This window comes from Indicator indicator, chromosome 9, assembly GCF_027791375.1.
Source record: "Indicator indicator isolate 239-I01 chromosome 9, UM_Iind_1.1, whole genome shotgun sequence".
Taxonomy (NCBI): Eukaryota; Metazoa; Chordata; class Aves; order Piciformes; family Indicatoridae; genus Indicator; species Indicator indicator.
Window position 1 is genome coordinate 23726853 of NC_072018.1, and position 21666 is coordinate 23748518.

The following is a 21666-nucleotide window of genomic DNA, read 5'->3' on the forward strand; positions in this document are numbered from 1 at the left end:
TTGATTAGTATTTGATATTGTTGATGTGGGGTTTTTGTGCACTTGTGAAGTTTTCTAGTTGTGAAGGATATACCATACATGGTCTCTTTCATATTGTCACCTTCTTTCCTCTGAGAGAGACTGTTTCTCAGACATGTAGTTTCCCTTTTTTAATTCAAATGCGCAGTCCTCTCCCATACATATGCAGGCATGTTTCTGCAATTGCTGTTTGTCAGGAACATTTTCCCGTTTCCTCTCCCCATGCATATAACATGCACTTCTCATCAGTCCCCTAAACAGTGTCCTCTAGAAAGCATCATTTCACTGCTTCGGCCTGGCAGAAGATGATGGAGTGCTCTGGGGCCTTGCTGTGCTTTTCTCCTGAAAGTATTTTTTCCTAAAAAGTGTGCAAAAGAAAAAAAAAAACTATAGAATGGACAGCAGAGGAGGAGTATTAGTTAAATTTTTTTTTTTTTTTCTTATTTAGCAGGGGTCTGGTACTTCTTTGCTGAACCATTATATTTATTGCATTTGTTAAATTTAAAACTCAAATTACTAACACCAGATATTAATGAAGTTAATCTGCTCATAAAATCTTTTAACTTAATCTATAGGATTCTTTCTCTATGCATACATTAGTTGACATTAGTAGCCAAAGATGTCTTTGAATGACTCATAGCTGAAACTTTGCTATTGCAACTTTGGGTATAAAAGCACAGTTCAGTAAACAGTAATACCTTACTGAACTCACACTGGAAATTCCCTCAGTTACAAGAACAGTTCTACAGCCTCAATTAGCCTACAACATATGCTGTCATCTTCCTGTTCTCCCCCTCAGGTAATTAAGAATGTGTAATGCTATAAAGACTCTTACAGTCCTTTATTATGTGAATTTCTGCTTGAAGAAAATACAATTTAGATCTGAATAGTCCATTTTCAGTCAGAAATGTTTGAGAGAGTAATTATGATTGAAAACGTGTTTTACAGCTGCAGCTGCTTCAGCTGGAGGAACAGCAAACAATCTCGCGGGAGCCACGAACGGTCTATTTCGGCCACTTGGTGCCCAGCCACAGCAACAGCAACAGCAAACAAATAGTAGCCTACAATCCAATTCATTTTATGGCAGTAACTCTTTGACCAATAACTCCCAGAGCAGTTCCCTTTTTTCACATGGTCCTGGCCAACCAGGAAGCACATCTCTTGGCTTTGGAAGTAGCAGCTCCTTAGGAGCAGCTATCGGCTCTGCACTTGGTGGATTTGGCTCATCAGGTAGGTTGTTAATATAGTGAGGAAATTGTGAGACATCTGTGTTAATCCAAAAACTGTACCTGTATCCAGATATATTTTATATACATGCATTTCTAAAAAGAATGCAAAAATAGGGTACTCATGTTTAAACATATTGTAGGGGAGAAAAGAAATGTTTAAAATTCACTTGGACTATGTATACAAGATGCAGTTGTTTTTTTAAAGAATACCCTGTAGTCATAGATATCTCCAAAACACCTTTCCATATTAAGCATTGTAATCTGCCCCAGAAATTTATTCATTTTTTAGTAAGCTTTTTTAAAATTTATTTTCAAGGCAGACTTCTTTCACTGTTTAAAAATAACAATTGATGACAGTTGACACATGCATTCTTTTGTTGTAAGTTTTGTCAGGAAAAATTCTGATTTAAAAAATAAGAGTAAATACCTTATAACTTTCTAAATTTGAGTTATTATTGAATTGCTGGTTTCTATAACATTTTTAATAAGATTTGTAAAACATTAAAGCTTAATACCAAAGTTAAGACTAAATACTTCTGTGCAAATTTGGGACCTTAAATTGGTTTAACAGATGCTCCTAAATATTATCAACCTAGTTGTATTAAAAAAAAATTAAAATAAAATTGCTGTCATGTTTCTGCTCTACAGCAGAAATTAAATATTCACAATGTTTTGAAACATGCAAGGTAGGTTTTCTTATATTTCAGAGCCAGTATTAGAAAAGCAAGGAAAATAGATTTTCTAAATATTTCCTTCAGCTATGAACATCTATTATTATTATTATTATTATTATTATTATTATTATTATTATTATTATTATTATTATTATTATTATTACATCTGAGCATATTTATAATCTCAAGTATCTGCAGATAGGTAGAAATTGGGGAAATATATGAACTCTTGCAATATTCTTTACAAAAATTAAATTCCCCAAGGGAAATTAAAAAAAAAAAAACTAGAAACGTAAAAAGGGAAGATTATTACAAGATAGCTGAATATGTAGGAAAAGTCACACCCTTCAGTGTTAAAACCTGATACCTGTTCTTTGGTAATAAAGTGGAGGCGAATAGTGGCATCAAATATACTGCATATCAATGCAGCTGTTTTTCATAAAATAATCTGGAAAATTATTTACATTAACAAAACTAATGCTAGGAATTTTTATGCTGATCCACTCTAAAATCTGATTTTTAAAGAGTGTAGTAGGAGACTGTAAACAGACCATTTTTAATTTGGGGGTGGAGGGGGGAAAAGTCAAATTTAAGGCTACTCAGTTGTGTAGGAGTTTCAATTTTTCATTATGTCACAACAGTTAAATCTTAACAAAGTAACTGTGTTATCCAGGTGCTGTATTTTGCAATATAATTTGTCCTGAGCTACTTTAGGATTTCAGTGAATTATTAGCAGCTATGTTTCTATATAACATTTCACTGACAGCTAGTAAGGATATCTGCATATTTAATGCAGAGCACCCATTTTAAGTGTCTAGTTAGAATAGTTTTAAAAGTCTTTATCCAGCATTATCACAAGAACCTCCATACAATAAAAATTTTAGCTGTGTATCTATTTAAGAAGATTCAGCGTAGTTCTTTCAGGCACAGGAGATTAAGCCCTTTTTTTGTAGCAAAGGTCAGTTCCAGAGCTTTGTACAAAGCCTTCAGCGTAGACAGCATATGCTGAAATCTTGCAGCTGTATCCTAGGTGATTTAATTAAATTAGCATGGTAGTTTTCACAGGGAAGCAGGAAGCCTGTGCTTTTGCAGTTTGAGAAGTGCTGATGAAAGGTGCTTATCAGAATAAAAGTGTATGGAAAGTGCCCTTCTGCCAAGTGTAAGTTGTACTTGCCATAATAGTCACTTTAAAAAATGCTTCCTGATTTTTTTTTTTTTTTCTTTTCAAGAGTTCCTGAGCTGTATGTATATATATGAATTGATTTACCCAGAGGAGTTAATGCATGTTCAGGCAAATTGAAACCTAGTTTAATTTTTTTATCTGCCAAAGTTTCAGCTTCTTTGTAACTCCCCACAGTATGTTGTAAAGGTTAAATTTCAGTTAAAGCATAGCCAGACTGACAGCTGACAATATAAATCTTGCCCTTATGTTTTTAGTTGTTGCAGACGAAAAACAGTGCTCTCCAAAAAATGCAAAGGTGAACATATTCTAGCTGAATGAACAGCAAAGTAAGGGCAGGCACAGATAAGCATACCATATAAATGGCTCTATATACTTTACAATCAGGGCTTTTGTATGTTAAAGTTATTGATGCTCCATTTTAAACGTGTAGGTACATTATAAGTTACTGCAGTTTAATAAGTAGCTAAAAATAAGATTCACTACAGTGGCTTTCCAGGTGCCTACTTGTGGCTTACAACAAGTGTAATTGCATTAGCTTAGTGATGGAGGGGGATAGTAAGCAAATTCAAATTATCTTCTTGCTTTTGTGAGCTTTGCTTGTGTGTGAGTGAAAATGCAACTCAGCTGGCTCACGGTAACTTGTTAAGCTGCAGTAATTTATCTAATAAATCCCGAAAGAAACCTAAAGTTTGCTTAGCTTTTTTCATAGTTGGAAAAATAACAACCTGTCATGTATCACTGTATTAACATTCACATGGTTCTCTAGATGAGCCAGAACTTGTAGAGCTAGTCTCAAATTTTGAGGTTTCTTTCAACTGTTGACTTGATTTGCTTTTTTTTTATTTCTTATTCTCAATCTCCTTGCCTAGATAGTCCATAATCTTTCCCTTCTAGCTTCTCCTCTAGTATGTCTTCCTTCCCAGTTTCCAGGCAACATTTATCTCCTTTTCCTCCCCCTCCCAAATATGTTTCTGTTTCTGCTTGTACTATGTGATGTTCCCATCATCAGCTTACTATTCCGGTCTTTTTCCTCCACAGTCACATACACCTTCTACAGCCTAACATTTCTTCAGATCTGCTTTCCTTTCATTCTCAGTCCCACTGGTTTTGAAAATGCTTTTTCTTGCAGTCTCCTTGTTGGCTCCTTTGTCTGGCCTTTCTCTCCTGGTTCTGGTTTGGTTTGGTTTATTTTTTCCTTTTTCCTTGGTCTATTTCTTGTGTTTGGATTTTGTCTCCTCTGCATTCAAAATAGAAAACTTCCTTCCCATACTGCCTGATGGGCTTTCTGAACACAAGGTGGGATCTTGGACAACAGTTTTAGAGCCCGTTTTTGGCATGGCACACAGATGCCTAGAAGCTCAATTGCAGGGAAAACTTTTATCAGCCATATCAGATGTTCTGTGTGTGGACAGGAGCTTATGTCTTCAGCTATGAGTCTGTAACAGACCTGTGCTGAACTTGTATGAGCTGTGATTTTGCTAAGACTTCTAGCTCAATGAAAGAGCATGAAAATAAAGGTCTCCTTGTGATATCATATTGGTCTGAGTACATGAAAGCATTAACTTCTCAAATAATAGGTAGCCAGATTATTTTCTTAAGGATAAAACATCTTTCCATGCCTGCTCTTCTGAAATGGCAGTGTTGTTTGGGCAGAACATCTTTGAAAAAAATGGTGCAAGCCGGTACCTGCCATGAAAATTATTAGCCAAGTTGCTGATGTTGTAAGAAAACAAATTAGCATCTTAAAATTTTTGAGAAGTATGAGGTGACCTTTCTATTGGGCCATGTTGCCAGCTTTAGCAAGAAAGTACCTGACAAGGATAAAGATTATGGAAATAAAAATTCTGGCCTTTTCCCTTTTAAGCTGAAATAGAACTCAGTTTCCCAAACTGACTTTAAGGTGATGGATTTGTATAAAAATATCCATAAGCTTGGTTTTCTTCATGAGTATAATCATTTTTCAGTGTTTAAAATAGGTATTCTAGTTTAATATTCTACTAATACACAACAGATGCTAGAATTTAACATTCCTAAAGGTTTTTTATTGTTCTCCTGATTTATCCTAGACTGCTCATCACCCTGCTGAATGATGCTGTGCAGGATAACCAATCCTTCACTGATATACTGTTATCCTTATCCAAAGCTTCTCGTCTAAATTGACTTTCAGAAATACTGCAAGCAGTAAAATTACATTTTCAGTTTCTCACCTTAATTTTCCTCTCTCTGCTCTGCTTCTCATCTTCTTCTTAGCCTATTCCTTCTTTATAATATCCTTTCAAAACACTTCTTTGAGAAACATGCTTCTCATAGGGAACTTTAAGTAGTCATTTTTTTTTCTACAGGTGAGGGGTTCACAAACAAGGAAGTTCAGAAACTGCTGAACAGCAACATAGCCTATTTTCTGACCCCTTAAACAACAACTACTGATTGTAACTAGCCATTTTTCTGAAATTAAGTATCACTGTCAGGCAAATAATTTATGGTGGAACAAATTTTATCAGAGACTTTAGTGGAAATATTTATAGAATCATTCTATGAAGTGACAGTGTAATCTTATCTCATAAATTTCATAGTTATCCAAAGCCCGAAGGCAGGCGGTTAAAACGGAGTACTGCAATATTACTGTGAGAAGTCTAGAATGAAATGTTGAAAGACATGGGCATTGGTGAAATTTCTTATCAGTGGTATGTTTATACCCACTTAGATTTACTGAAAAGCATGTATGGTTATCACAGTAATTGTCTTTGTCATAACGATTGCTGTAATTGTTGTGATCACATCTGTTATTGCCCAGCTGTAGTTGGGGATAGGTTTTATTCAGTTGACACTGTGTAATTAGGGTCTTTTTATTTCTTCTTCAGTTGGCAGTTCTGCAAGTAGTAGTGCCACAAGGAGAGATTCTCTATCTACTAGCTCTGACTTGTACAAAAGATCTAGTAGCAGCCTAGCACCCATAGGGCAGCCATTTTACAATAGTCTGGGATTTTCCTCCTCTCCAAGTCCAATAGGCATGCCTCTGCCAAGCCAAACGCCAGGACATTCACTTACGCCACCGCCATCACTTTCATCACATGGATCCTCATCCAGTTTGCATTTAGGTAAAAACAAAAACAAAAACAAAAAACCAAAAAAACACTTTTTGTTTGTATGTGTGTATGTATTTCTATGTGTAAAATATATGTTGCATAAGAGATGTCACATTACCTTTGCTGTTAAACAATTTTGAAATGAAGAGGGGCCATTCCTGAAAGTTGAAGAGCATGTTCAAATGCTCATTGATTTGACAGTGGAGGGCACTCAGCTTTTTGCAGTATTGGGCCAACAACTGATTTTTCTTCCCTTGCAGAAGCCCAGTAGAGCCCAGTAAGACTAACTGGTCCTTTTTTTGTTATGCTTCAATAGTATGACAAGCAAAGGTTAATTGTCTTGGTTTCTACTTCTGTATATTACTGCCTTAAGGACATTTTAAGATAATAGTATGTTTTAACAGTGAAGTGATTTTTTTACTACTGTCCCTTACCACGATAAAATAGAAAAATGAGTAAAGCTCACAATGCAAAATGTATTGAAAGGTTATTTTTTTTAATCAGTGAGCCAACTACTTCATGGCCCAGACACTTTGCCAGGAAGACAACAGTTTATCACCAGGCTGGTGGATAAAAAGAAAATGTATTTGTGAAAGTAGAAAAGGCTTTGTCAGTGGTGGCTCTCTGTTATCAGATTTTTATTAGGAGTGATGATGGTAATCTGTTAGAAATTTTTTTGCTAGTTAGATGACATGGGAGCTCAGCCTTAAAAAAAAAAAAGTAAAATAAAATGTAAAAAAAAAATAAAGAAACCCACCACAGCCTACATAATATGTTTAGAAATCAAAGCCTCTAACCTGAGGCTAATTGATAAATTTTCCCCTTTTTCACTGCAAATATTTGTGGTCATTTAATTTGAGTGCAAAAATCATTAAATGAAACTGGATGGTATTTCAAGATTAAGTTGCCTGTTGCTTCGGTAACTATTCAGTGAACAGTTTTGTGCACGAAATAGGCAACATAATCCCCTGTACATCAATTAGTGCGAGTAAAACAGGAAAAAAATGTAAAAGTGCTTACCAAAATAACACTTCAAGTGAAAAATGTGTGACTGATTTGTTTAACAAGGTTAAAAGTTATTAAAATATATTATATTTACAGTTCAGTATCCCCTTCATGGTTAAGTGCTGAATACCCAAAATAAACTGGGCATGGGGATATTTCAGCACGTCTTATTTTTTTTTACTTACCTTTTTTCCTTTTTCAGGTCTACAAAGTGCACCTTTGGGCTGAGACCAAGCATGGAAAGTTTCAGCCCAAATGGAGGCTTTTGAGAAAGTTCTGAACATCTGACAATGGGGTTATCATGGAAATCTTTGTCTTTCTTTCTTACCAAAGTACTCTTGCAATAGTTTTCATATCATTGAAAACTATAAACCAAATTTTGGAAGGCATTATCTAAAATTCAAAACATTTAAAGTTTTGTGTTGTTTCACATTCGATAAATGTTAAAAGACTTTTTTTTCAGTTCTGAGAAAATAAGCTGTGAGCAATATAGAGAATTACCTCTTTCAGCAGACATTTTAAATAATGATTTTTTAATCCATTTTGGACTGTTTGGCAGTGTGAACTAAACATAGTAGTTTGTTAAAGTTGTGTACTAGATCAGTGTGTAAAGGTTGGAATGTTCAGTTGTACTCTGAAAATTGACACAATCTTGTTGGCTTCCATATGTACTACCTACCTTCATCTTCCAGATGAAGTGGACCTTGATTATGGGTAAACTTCTTGCTACCTTACCAAATCAATCTGAAATTTGGAAATGGAAGTCTTAGATTTTTGCTACAAAAATGTAGTTTTTTGGGGTTTGGTGGTTTGGGTTTTGTTATTGGTGGGGGGGGGGTGTTGGGGTGGGTTTGGGGTTTTTTTGTTTGTTTTTTGTTTTTGTTTTTTTTGTTTTGTTTTATGTTTTCATATCTGCACTCTACCTTGTGTCATATCTTTGTGCAGTAACATACACGGTGCACCACTGCAAAAATTTCAAGACTTTCTGCAGTTAATTGTCCTTCAAAATTTATCCTAGTGTGTTGTTCAACCACTCTTGGAAGCATTTGTTTTTTTTTTCTCTCATATAACAAATACAAAGGCAAAACTTTCTTGCCAAATGAGAATTTAAACCTGAAATGTTGTTAAAGTGGGTATCTCAAGAAGGATATGATTATCATGTAGTCACTTTTCAGAGTAGAACAACATTGTAAGTTCATGTCTGCATGCAGTTTCCATTGGTATTCTGATAATGCCTGTCAAATGCAGCTCTCCCTCCACCTTCAAAACTTCTTGTCCTCCCTGCTTATATCAACAGGTTCAGCTAAACGTAACTACTATTTATTTTATATGGACATCAAACTGGGTTGCTCCTGTTTCAACCACGAGAATACTAGAGCACAATACTGGGAAAGGGTGCATGATTTATAACCCCTTTGTCAGACACCACTGCAATTTGTAGCTTAAAAGACCAATTTCCCTTTTACAAGAAATTCATGGTATTTTACTGTTTTTCTCTCTTCTCGCCACTGCTTTTCCCACATCCTAAAACAGGAATGTGCTAATTACTTTTAGTGTCAGTTTTCCTGTATTTGAAGGGATTTGTCAGTTTTCTATAACCGCTTCTGTACCGTAATCGGTTGGAGCAGAAAGGTCATGAATTTGAACTACCCTTTCACTCCCAGGAACAAAAAACTTCAAGAGAAAGTATTTTTCTTATGTTAGCAAAAATCCTTTTAAATTGGTAGTGTTTGCATTGTTTGGTACCTTGCAGCATTTTAAGGGTTTGATGTAGGGTAGGATTTTTAAAATCTGGGCTTTTGGAGGTAATTTCTGTGCATTGCAAGACAAGCTTGTTGTTAGTTTAGATTGATGTTGGTTTATCTTTAGAAGTAGTTGTTCTTGGTAAGCATAAAGGCCTCTTGTCAAGGCAGTATGGGGAACTTTGCATTGCCTTTGCTGTGTACCTGCTCTGTAGGGCTTAAGTAAACCAGGCATAATAAGCACTTGCATTAATGTGTAAAATATACATACATAATGTGCATATGTGTGTGATTCTTTTTCCCATACAAAGATTGGACTTTTCTCAGCTGAGGATGAGATGGATCTACTTCTTTACAGATGAGCAAATACTTTGTAGAAAGCAAATTTAAAGTGTTCATATGCTCCTGCATGCTAGGAAATAGTAATGCTGAGTGATTCAAACAACAGTCACGGTGCAGTAGGTCTCTTTTATGTCCAGGTTAGAAACAATTGGAGAAATACTTTAGTAATAAGTACTAACAGACTAATGATATCTAAATAAATATGTCTAGAGCAGTTTGTAATATTTTTGCATGTTTTCCATCAAGTATGCTATCCATGTTGAAGAGTTGGTAATACAACATGCTTGGTGTCCTTGAAGCTTAGTAAGGCTCTGCTGCAGATGGTCTATATCCACTTTATACCTCTGTGCCCCTTCTTCCCTGTAGAGTAGCCACAGGGATTTAGGTTCAATTAAACTGTAAAACAGTTTAATATTATCCGTTGCATCAGAGATCTTTGTTTTACAAGATCAGAATGATAGCTAAGTGATTATTTGAAGAACGAACTGCATACTTTATTCCCAATGGTTTGAAATTATGTGGCTACACTATACTGATGCCTGGTAACGATTTTAAAACTTCAGTGTTGCACTGAAACTTCAATTTAGATTAGGTACTTCACTCGGTAGGGTATGTTGCCCAAATCATTTATAAGACCTAGGCTGTTACCTTTCTAGGTTGTAATCAGAATCTGTAAAATTGATGTCCTTAGCTGTTGAAGAGTCATGTGGATGCTGTAGGCTATCCAGGAGGATTTGGGTTAACTGGACATAATTCAGATTTCAGTATTTCATTTCAAAAGTTTCCATGAATGGGACCAGGTATCCTTAGTGTTCATACTAATCCACTGATGGTTTTGGACTGAAAAAGTAATGACTACAACATTTAAGAAAATAGTCAATTGTATGCAAAAGTAAGTCTGCATATAGTCAGCACCTGTAACAATGTGCATTTATTTGGGGCATCTTAACTGTTTTTCAGATCTGCAAAGTTGCCACTGGGCTGTAACACTGCTGCTGAAATAAAAGATTACATGAGAAGAAAAGCTAGTTACCTATTCAAATACTTTTTTTTTTTTTTAAGTATATATCTAATAGTGTTCAGGGTTTTATAAGGTTAAGCTTGCCGTGCACTTTTGAACCATGACAGGTTCTTCTAGGCACAGTGGATATGTTTGCAGCCTTGCTGTGTCATGATCTGCTTAACATGATTGTCTGAAGTAGTTTCACAGGCTAGACAGGAGTCTCCCAGGTGCAGCACAGTCATCTTAAAAAGGGATAGTTCCCAAATTAAAATTCAGACAGGCTTGATAATCCTGAGGGTGAAATGTATATGTGCAGTTCTACTACTACACATGTATAGCATGTTTGTTAAAAGCTACCAAGTTTCCATTTTAATTACTGAAGAAATTGTCACATTTAATTTACACTTGCATGAAGACTTAGTTACCACCACCAACCAAAAAAACCCAAAACCTCTACCAAAAAAACCACCAAAAAACAACACCACAAACCTGAAGTAATTCCTGAAGTAAAACCTGAAGTAATTCACATGTATAAGTACATTGCTGTGTTTGCTAGTTAGAGCCGTGCAGTTTGTGAGCATGCAATCGATACTGTCCTGTTAGTTGCTGGCACAGAATTGTTGCTGTGGTCAGTGGAGCCATAGAGGTGCTAAAACAGAGGAAAGCAGCCTGCAAGCCTTCTCTGGAAACACAGGCTTTGCTGCCCTCTGGTGGCAGCAGTGTTACAGGGAGGCCAGGATTTCAGTCCTGTATGTAAACAGTCTAGAATGAGAAGTACCATCACTTCTAGTACATAACTTGTTCTTTAGAAGGCCGTTTCTAGAAGAGGAATGGTTGTAGAGCATCACTCCGCATGCTGCTTCACCTACAGAATGTTTGGGTTCTTCTTCCTTTTTGTCTTAGTATCATGGCTCTGTTGGCTCTTTCCAGGAAATAGCAATTGTCCACGAGAACTAAAAGTGATAATTAAAAAAACCCTTGCTTTTTCTGGTTGTAAAAAATTAAGAGGCTTTAACTTAAAAGGAAACCTAGTGATTTTTAAAGGCTATTGCATGACATAAAGTATTTCCTCAACCTTCTAGTGCTTCTTACCACTGAATTTTGAAAGCCAATTGTAAAACAAATGATAATTGTTTGTATTTTAGGACACAGTTCTACACAGTGCAATAAATGTGATGCTTGGTATGTCTTGCGGAGCATTAGTGTCTCAGATTCTGCTATTGCAATTTGACGTTTCCAACAGGATGCTTCGCCATTAATACATTACCAGCCCACTGTAATACTGTTGTTGCCTGGCCTTGTAAATACTTGGAACCAAAGTAAGGCTTGGCTGGGGCACTTGCAGATGATTTTTTTTTTTTAATTAATTAATTTTGTAAGAGAGCACCATTCAAACAGCACATACTGCAACTTTTTTTCCCCCTTAATTCAGATGTAGGTATTTCTTCTGCTGACTCTGAAAGGGCTTTCAGTTACTGTGTCACTTTCTAGACAGGGAAACTGAAAATACTTTCCTTTTCTAATTGATACTTAATCATTTTAAGGGGTTGGGGTCTTTTTAAGTAGTAAGTGTTAAGTTTTCTAGGTGAGAATTGTCTTACTGTAGTTGGGAAAGATGCTTTGTCTGCATGCTGCTTGTGGTAATTGCTGCCTGTTGTAAAGTGGAGGGGAGAGAAGCCTACTGGAGGAGTTCAGAATCACATGAACTGATTAGAGAGCAGTGTATGAGGAGAAATTCATGGGACTGTGAGACAATGAAGGCTGTAGGTAGGATCACTGGCGAAAAGGAGTAGGGCCTAAACATAGGAAGGCAATTCAGTTTGTAAAAAGGAAAGACCAAGTGTAATGAGTGATGAATGTTTACACAGCAAGGAGAGACCTTTATGTTTCTGAAAGAAACTTTAGTTTGCTATATCTTTGGTTGTTTTAGAGTAGAACATTCTTAGTTACCTTGTTTTGGAATTTGACATACTTAGTGCTTACAAGAGGTGTAGCAGATTAAAAGCATTCAATGCTGAAGTCACCAAGTATCCTGCAGACAGGTACAGCATGACAAGAGACACCATATGTGCCTCTACAAAAATGCCCTTTCACACTGTAAATTGGAAAGGTACCTCAGTAGGGACTGAAGGGTAGTTCAGATCTCATGGTCTATTTTGAAACAATTGGCTAACTTCAAGACTACTAACAAGAGTTTGTCAGTATTACTTGTGAAGTGGAAATCTGCCCACTAAGCTAAGGCCCACCCAGTTCTAAAGTTTCTGTAAATCTGAGTGGGTCCTCACTTTACCTGCTTTGTTATGTTCTTCTAATGACATTTCTTTTCCTGGTGCCCTTCACATAAAAATAAAAATGAGGAAAATGGTTTTATTTACTGGAAGATAAACTATCTAGTTCCTCCAACTGTAATGAGGTAAATATAAATAACAAGACAACCCTGTTGTTTTCTTTGGCTCCGAGGTGTATCTGTAGTTCTAGTACACTTACTGTTTTGCTGTCACTTCATTTCCCTTATGGCTTTTACTGACAGAACTGCTTCCTTGTAGGAGGACTGACAAATGGTAGTGGTCGCTATATTTCTGCAGCACCTGGAGCCGAAGCAAAGTATCGCAGTGCAGCAAACACCTCCAGTCTTTTTAGCTCCACCAGCCAGCTCTTCCCTCCTTCACGCCTCCGTTACAGTAGGTCTGACATTATGCCTTCTGGACGTAGTCGTTTGCTGGAAGATTTCAGAAACAATCGTTTCCCTAATCTTCAACTAAGAGACCTTATTGGACATATTGTTGAATTTTCCCAGGACCAGCATGGTTCTAGGTAATTATTACAGTAAAGTTAATAATATTTCACTGTTTCAATATTAGATTGACATCAAACATTTGAATGTGCTGCTAGTCGTCTTGATATAAAGCATGCCATTAATTGGAGTCTGTGCTCGTGCACTGACCTTTTTCTGTTGTAGGAAATTTCATTATTAAAGTAGTATAAATTCAGCTGCTTGCAGAACTTCTCAGTGTAGAAATAGCCTAATAACTAGACTTGTAAACTCTAGGTATCAAAAAGGCGTTGATAAACAAAACAAAATATCTGGCATCTGGAAAGTAAAACCATTTTTCATTAATACATCATCAGGTACTTACTGTTATTTTCATCTGTAATCCTTTTGAAAGTTTTTTTATTTATTTTTACTAAAATGTATCCTTTTATATGCAAAGGCACTAGTTTCATTTTAATACCTTTTATAAATGTTGAATACTTGCTTTAAAATTTTGAGGTGTCTCATTGAAACAGTAGTTGAAAGGTTTTGCTATCATTTATGTAAAGCATAACTTGCCCTTTTTGCACTTAGGTTTATACAGCAAAAGCTGGAGCGAGCTACTCCAGCTGAGCGCCAGATGGTATTTAATGAGATCCTGCAAGCAGCATATCAATTGATGACTGATGTGTTTGGAAACTATGTAATACAGAAGTTCTTTGAGGTAAGCATAACGCTAAGAGTATGAACAGAAATGCAAATGAAATGCTGTAAAATCTGATTAAATTCAATTGTTTTTTTCTCAAGAACACAGCACAATTCTACTGGGCTTTTACCACAGAACCCAACCTTATAACACTGTGCATGTGTCTGGTGCTGTGTATCCCTTGCTTTTTTTATTCATAGCAGTCACAGTTTCTCTACACTGGTGCATACGCTGGTGAACATTGGTGAATGCACAGGCTGCATGCTTAGGCTTTGCAGGTCTTTTAGTGTAATTTTCAGAGATTTTCAGCAGATTATAGTGATAGGACAAGGGGTAGTGGTTTCAAACTGAAAGGAAACCTAGATTTAGATTAGATATTAGGAAGAACTTCTTCACCACAAGGGTAGTGAGACAATGGAACAGATTGCCCAGAGAAGTTGTGGAGACTCCAACCCTGTCAGCCTTTAGGTGGCCACAGCTGTGGGGTTTGACAGTTCTCTGTGATGCTGCATAGTTACTGGTTCCACCCGGCTGATTGTGCAGGTGATCATTTCTATGTGGTTTCTTGTAGTGTGCCATCTCAGGAGCTTGTGTGGGCATCTGGAAACAGAGTTATATGTATTGTTATGAAGTTTGACTGGCTTCTACTCTGCTCATATGGAGAAGCACAGAAAGTTGTCGTGGTACCATGGAGGGAATAATATGGGCAGGACTTGGCTACTGCTCAGAAACATTGGTGGAATTATACTCTACTATAGCCAGTGTGCAAAACTATTTTGTTTTTACTCTGCAAAGCCCAAGTATTTCTAGATTTCCCAAAGTGCTTATGATAAGAACAATTCTTTAAGCCACATGAAGTTAAGAAGAATCCACTTCAGCTGTTGAAAATTCCTTCCTCCTGTTACCAGTTTGTTTATTGTATACAAGATGTAAGACACACTAACCCATACAAATTTGAGATATCAGGAAAAAATCTGCTTTGAATTAATAAATTACAGTAATTTCTAATTACTTCATGTTAGCATAATTTGTCTAAATAAGTGGAATATTGCACTGATATATTCCCACAGTCAGTCAAGTATAAACTACTTAGATCTTCTCTTTTGTCTTTCAAGGTCGTGCATTTGATAGCAGTTATGTGACTAGAATGTGGAATATTACAAAATGTTGTATTTAGAATACCATTCAAGGCACACAGTGAACCTTATGGAAGTACTTTGGTGTGGTAATTCCATGCTATAATACGTCTTCATTTGTTAACAGCATATTTATTTTCTTTTAGTTTGGAAGCCTGGATCAAAAGCTAGCCCTAGCAACACGCATTCGTGGTCATGTTCTGCCGTTAGCCCTTCAGATGTATGGTTGTCGTGTTATTCAGAAAGCACTTGAGTCAATCGCACCTGACCAGCAGGTAATTGTAAGTTAGAGCAACACTTTTTTTTGTTATTTCTTTTTATTGCATCCATCTTTTTACTTGCTTAAAATTTTGACTGTACCTTCCATCATGAAATGCTCTAAGGACTAAAAAATTGAATTAAGTTGGTGAGATACATAAGTAAACCACTAGTGAATGTGAAGATTGGGCAGGATGAAATGGAACATTTTCTTCCCCCCTTTGATGGGGAAGAAAAAGAAATTGTAGTAAAAGACAAGGATAATCTTTTTTTTCCAGAATGAAATGGTGAAAGAGTTGGATGGTCATGTTCTGAAATGTGTGAAAGATCAAAATGGAAACCACGTTGTACAAAAATGTATTGAGTGCGTTCAACCCCAGTCACTCCAGTTCATCATCGACGCGTTCAAAGGACAGGTAGTGTCAGTTCATTTCCTCTTCTGTGGGGCTGGTTTGATTTGCAGATCTTTTTCCATCATTTGCATAGACAGGATAGTTTTTGACAGCCTGTTTTTAAGTAGAAAAAAGAAGGGATGATAAAATGGAAAAGCTGTTGAAAAAATAGTTCAGATGCTGTAGAAAGATTAATCTGTTGCAGGTGAGGCTCTAGAAAGACTTGTTTGGGTGTATTATAAATACCAGTAGAGGTGTTTGACTTGAGACCAGGCTTTCTGTTTCAGTTTTGTGGTAGGTTGCTTTTTTGTTTAGTTTAGGGGTTTTTTGAGATTTCCTTTATAATTTTGCCATTGTTGATACAGAAATATAAAATATCTGTTCTCTAGTGTATATTTTTCATTAAAATTGCCATTTTCTTTTCTGTTGCAAGTCTTTTTTTCAGTGTTTCCCAATTTATGTCCATCATTAAGGAAATACTTTGAAGAAATACACTAATCTGTTCCTTACATACAAACTAGTGTTAAGTGAAGAGGGGAGGTATTTGTTTAAGGTTGGGGGAGTTTGTTTTGTTTCCAAAAAAGCTGTTGATACAGGATTGATACTGTGCTGCAGGCTTGAGAATATGCTGCAGCTAAATAAGATTTTAATACCCTGAGACAAACTGATATTTTTATAGTCTTGAGAAGAATTGTAAAAATCTTAGTAACTTGGCTGTGTTACTAAATTTTACTTTAATGCCTGGCCAAACGTATTTCTTAACAAAATCTACAATATTTTTCTCTCACATTTTACACAACAGTAATACCTGAATTACTGTTGTATGTAATAGTAAATGGCATACCAATGTTTCTAGGGTCAAGTCCTTTTACATCAAAAAGTGTGTTTGGGTAGATGAGATTTAGTTTCTAAACTGTAAGTAGATCCCCTTGGCTAAAATGTGACTGCTTATTTATTGCACATCTATACTCAGCTCCAAGTAATTATATATAAAATGTATCAGCTAATCTGAAATGGCATATGAAAAATGCCACACTTCAGTCACATCATGTCACAGTATGTATATTTTCCAGCTGCCTGCATGGTTTGGGTCAGTGTCTAAGCAGACATGGTTCTGTGTTCAGTTCTGACCAACACTGACTCGTAAATTTTCTGAACTGATCCCCAAAATACAAACCTGGCTTCTGGAGAAGCAAGCAGAAGAAATAAGCAAGATTTTTAATAATTACTTGCAAACTTTTTATCTGTAACAGGGAGCATGTTGTATGTGCCACCATGTGAAATTAGTGAAAAATCAGCCATAGTAATTGAATTCCTTTGTCAAAATATCAAAATCTCAACATTTGAAAAATAAGCGCAAAGTTTAAAGGTTGAAGGGTGAACAGTGCTTAACAGTGTCATACTGTCAGGCTTTCCTTTACAGCAAAATAGGCCAAAAATACTGTGATGAAAACTTGGGTTCTTAGTTGTATAATAACTGTAGTTCTTGACACACAATCTCTGCATTTTCATCTTTTTCTGACAACTTCTGGAGATGAAATTCTGATACTGGCAGGCAAAATTTTTTATAAAAGTAGTTGGCATGTTCAGTTCCATTTTGAACATGATAATATTCCTGCATCTGTTAACTTCAGTTGGTCTAACTTGAGTTTGCAATCTTCTTTTAAGGTATTTGTACTTTCAACTCATCCATATGGTTGTAGAGTAATTCAGCGTATTCTGGAACATTGCACTGCTGAGCAGACTTTGCCAATCTTAGAAGAACTGCATCAGCACACAGAGCAGCTAGTGCAGGTGAGTGTGCATTCCCATTGTTTTAAACACAGTTTGCACCTTTTTTTTGTTGTCATAATTGATTCCTATTTCTTACTTTAAGAAATAGTTTGAATGCATTTGCCTCTTTTTAGTTTTCTACACATTGATTATTTTGGTTTTTTTTCCTTCCATAGTTTTAATGAAAATGAATTTGGAAGTTGGGAGGCAAAGAAGATATAAAAAGCCATTTTCTTAGGCTTTTGATTGCAGCTTTACTGTAGTTCTAAATGCACAGATTTAGTATTTTTTTATTTATTACAAAGGTTACCTTTTTGCAGATTATCTTGATTCACTCAGATGTCCTTCAGATGGTTTCTGATAATGTCTAAACACAAATACATTGTTGAAAATATAAATGTTGCATATTCTTACACAAAAAGAGCATCTTTTCTAAAAGAAGGCAAAAGACTTTATGCAACATAATTTTCCTGTCTTGGTCTCAGAGAGCAAAAAGAGTGCTACAAATGGCTTTGAAATTGAATCAGTTAAAATGCTGGAAGGGACTTAGTGTTCAATAGGAATTTCCACACAGTAAAAGGCAAGAACTGCCTTTTATTGCATATTCCGAGTCTAATTTTTCACAGTGATTTCTTGTATATCGAAGTCTCCAATCAAAACACAACTGTCTTGGGGAACCAAACTTTAGGAAGATGTTACAACTGTTAAAGAGCAATAATCTTAAATTTTGAGCATTTCTTTCTTTAAGAGGATAAGAGGTACTCTAGCAAAACTCTGGTTTTGCAGATTATTTACATTTTGCATGTAAATTTTGTGGTCCATGAAGTAATTTCTTATGCCATTTCTTGCATTGCTTTGTTTCAATAATGTTGACATTATAGTATGTTTCCTTAAGTGCACAAATAGTAATTTGAAAGTGTACACAAATATACAAAAAGCTGTGTGGATTACCTGATATGAACACAAAAGAAATTTGAAGTCATCTTATTTTCAGGATCAGTATGGAAATTACGTTATTCAACACGTACTGGAGCATGGTCGTCCTGAAGACAAGAGTAAAATAGTTTCAGAAATACGAGGAAAAGTTCTAGCTCTGAGTCAACACAAATTTGCAAGGTACTGCACAGCCTTCATTTGTTTTAAAGTTGTGGTATTGGATTTTTATTTATTGTGTTACAAAAAAGGATATTATAGGGTTTCTTCTGCTGTGTAACTTGCCTTCTGATATGTCGTGTTTTTATAGCGGTGAATGATAGTAGTATTTTTATACTATACTGGGGAAGGGAAAGGGAAAATGCAGTTCTGTAGCAAAAGAAAGAAGATTCCACCAGTTTACTGGGTGGTTTTTGTTCATCATGTACAAGGGCAGGGAATGGACTCTTAAGTTTCCATGTGAGGATCCCCAGAGCCGGGTGAAAAGCTGTCCTAGGACTTGCTTAATACACTGTTAATGATGAGCTGAGATTCCTGACTGTCTTATCTGTCCAGCCAAGCAATTGACAAGTATAAAAAGCCTTAGCTTTAAAAAGCAGTAGTTCATCCTGACAAGGATTTTATGTGTTAAGAAGTCTCAGAGACTATTGTAGGAGTCCGTAACTACTCTAAAATTAGAACCTTAAACTCATTCTTAGGTGCTTTTTGCTAAAGTACAGATTATGTGCCTTTTGCTAAGAAAAACACACCTCAGAATTCTTCTTGGATGATTTATTGAGACTAATCTTGTCATTAAGTACAAGTGGCACTGTAACATCATGGGGGCATTTATTTTGAAAATTGATTGCATGCAGACTAGCAAGGTTTTATCTTTCATTGCCTAAATAGAACTATGCATAATCCTCTCAATAGAACTTGCATAATTTCTAAAGAACAAACTTAGGACCAGTATCACTTTGTTGTCTTACGGTCATTGATTGCCTTTTCAGCCTCTGAGATATCTGGAAAGTCAGATACTTCCTCTACAGAAAAAAATATTTGATGCCATCTCTAATATAGGCCTGCTTCTAGAAAACACCTTTATTCAACAAGCAGGAAGCCTCAGATGTAGCTTGCTCTGTTGTGTCTTAAAAGGGCCCACAACCAAAATAGACATGCTAGAATGCATCTGTAGCCTGAGGTCCAGGGTATTTACTCTAGGCCCAGCAAAAAATCTCTCCTGCAAGAGAAAAAGTATCAGAAAATTAGTTTTATAATCCTTTAATTCCCTCAATCATTACAGACTAACAATTTGGAAATCAGGATTTGATGTGTTTACGGTGTGCTTTTTAGCAGTGTTAAGACACGAACTGCTCAGATAAATGTAAAATTGCTGCTTAAGTCCCAAGATGCATTTGGTTTATTTTTCAGCAATGTGGTAGAAAAATGTGTAACTCACGCTTCTCGTGGTGAAAGAGCTTTACTTATTGATGAGGTCTGTTGCCAGAATGATGGTCCTCACAGTGCCTTATACACCATGATGAAGGACCAGTATGCCAACTATGTTGTTCAGAAGATGATTGATATGGCTGAACCTGCTCAGAGGAAGATAATAATGCACAAGGTATACTTCTATATTGTTTTGTTGGGTCAGAATATACTCTCTGTAGTAATTTTTCTGCTAGGATAACCTTTCCTTCCAGAGTAAAACTCACCACTTCTATAGCCTAGAGCATGACATATAAACACTAAATTCAGGAACACCTGATAAAGCAGAATATATTCAGGTTCAGAAATTGGGTTTCTTATCCTCTTTGTGCCAGCTTGTCAGTGAAAATAGAGTATCTGCCATCTTTATAATTGAAGAAATACGGGTTTCTCTTTTTATTTGGTGGTTGCTGGTGTAAATCCATTCTGTTTTTTTCTTACAGATTCGACCCCACATCACAACTCTGCGTAAATATACCTATGGCAAACACATTTTGGCCAAGCTGGAAAAGTATTACCTGAAGAACACTGCTGATCTGGGGCCAATTGGTGGACCACCGAATGGGATGCTGTAAAAGAGGAAAAGAAATGGAAGACAAAAATTGCATTGTGAATGATCAAAACATACAACTTAACTATAAATGTTCTGATTTTTTTTAAATCTATTTATTGACTTTGTTCATCCATTTGTAAAATTTTTATTCTTGTGTATATTTTTGGGGAGTGAATTGTTAAAAAAAAAAAAGCAGAAAAAAATATCTCCAGCCCTGATCCGGAGACCTATCAGATTGGATGGCTGGCAAAGCACAGAATGCCTGTATATGATGTAATTGTATCAAAATAGCTGTCACATATTTTGTAAATTTTTACCTTGTAAAGTCACTGAAATAGTTTTTAAGGGGAAAAAGTACAGTATTCTTTTAATACACTGGCTTGCAATCTGGTAGGTCTGCCCAGCATCACAGCACAACAGGTTTATAGAGTTGTATATAGAATTAATCTTTATTTTTTTCCCTTTTGTGTGAAGTCTTTTATACCAGATTACAATCGATCAGCTGCATAAACCTTATTTAACATGTTGAAAAGTTAAGTTGTGTTTTGGTGGTTCACAACATACTATCCAAATAACAAAACAGCAGATTGAAGCAGGGAGTGACGCAAGGAGAGAAACTGTAAAAGCCTCGCGTTCGTCCCTTGCTGTGGAGACAGGTTTTTTTAAACGGTGCCCTAAGGTTTTCTCTAGCAATGTATTAAAAAAAGTGCTGTATATACTTATATATTTAATTGTTGTACAAGGCAGAGGGAATAAAATGACAGTGGCATTTCCACACAGTAAAGTACACTGTTGGAAAAGGAGTGAAACCTGTATTAACTGTATTAACTTTACAGTCAGTTTTACCACGCAGGAAGAGTAGAGATTTGTATTTTTTTATTTTGCATATAGAATTGTAAGGGTTTGAAAGTGTTGAGCCTTTATTTTGCTTTCTCACTGTAGATGCAAAAAAATAGGTATTGATGAAAAGGGGCCACTGAAAAGTAAACTTGATAGCTCAACATTTAAGCATGATTGACTAAATATTCAGATAGCCTTTTTTTTGTTTTTTTGCTTCCTATAAATATATGCATTGTATACGTGTAGTTAATAGGTGTAAGTTTACAGTTTGAAAACAGATCTCTTGTTTCGATGTTTATTACAAGCCTTGCTAATTTAGTAGTGATGCTTACCTTGGTTGTACAGATGTACATTTGTAAACCTTCATGCTGTAAATGTAATTTGTTTTACCCCTTTTTGGGACAAAAATTTGCATTTTAGTGTATATTCATATCCCCAGTTCCCTTTTCTCCCTCTGGCATATAGTGTTGTATAATGTAAATTTATTTCAGCAAATCAAGAGTGATTTTTTTAAATTCTATCTTTATATGGTTTCAGAAATATGAACCGGCTTTCTTTTTATCTATTGTGAGAA

General features: G+C 35.8%; 1 protein-coding gene across 6 annotated transcripts in view; it reads left to right on the forward strand.

Moving 5' to 3' along the window:
- PUM2 (pumilio RNA binding family member 2) overlaps positions 1–20332 on the forward strand; it is a 61004-nt gene extending 40672 nt beyond the window's left edge. For 2 of the 6 annotated variants that reach the window (XM_054383707.1, XM_054383708.1), the window contains exons 12-21: positions 967–1248; positions 5966–6202; positions 12829–13096; positions 13629–13758; positions 15023–15157; positions 15413–15550; positions 17195–17320; positions 18294–18415; positions 19643–19835; positions 20143–20332. In XM_054383707.1, coding sequence (XP_054239682.1) covers positions 967–1248; positions 5966–6202; positions 12829–13096; positions 13629–13758; positions 15023–15157; positions 15413–15550; positions 17195–17320; positions 18294–18415; positions 19643–19835; positions 20143–20274 — 1763 coding nt within the window. In that variant the 3' untranslated portion in view covers positions 20275–20332. The remainder of the gene's footprint in view (positions 1–966; positions 1249–5965; positions 6203–12828; positions 13097–13628; positions 13759–15022; positions 15158–15412; positions 15551–17194; positions 17321–18293; positions 18416–19642; positions 19836–20142) is intronic. The other 4 variants (XM_054383709.1, XM_054383710.1, XM_054383711.1 and 1 more) reach the window with 3 other exon arrangements.
- Positions 20333–21666: the final 1334 nt, after the last annotated feature.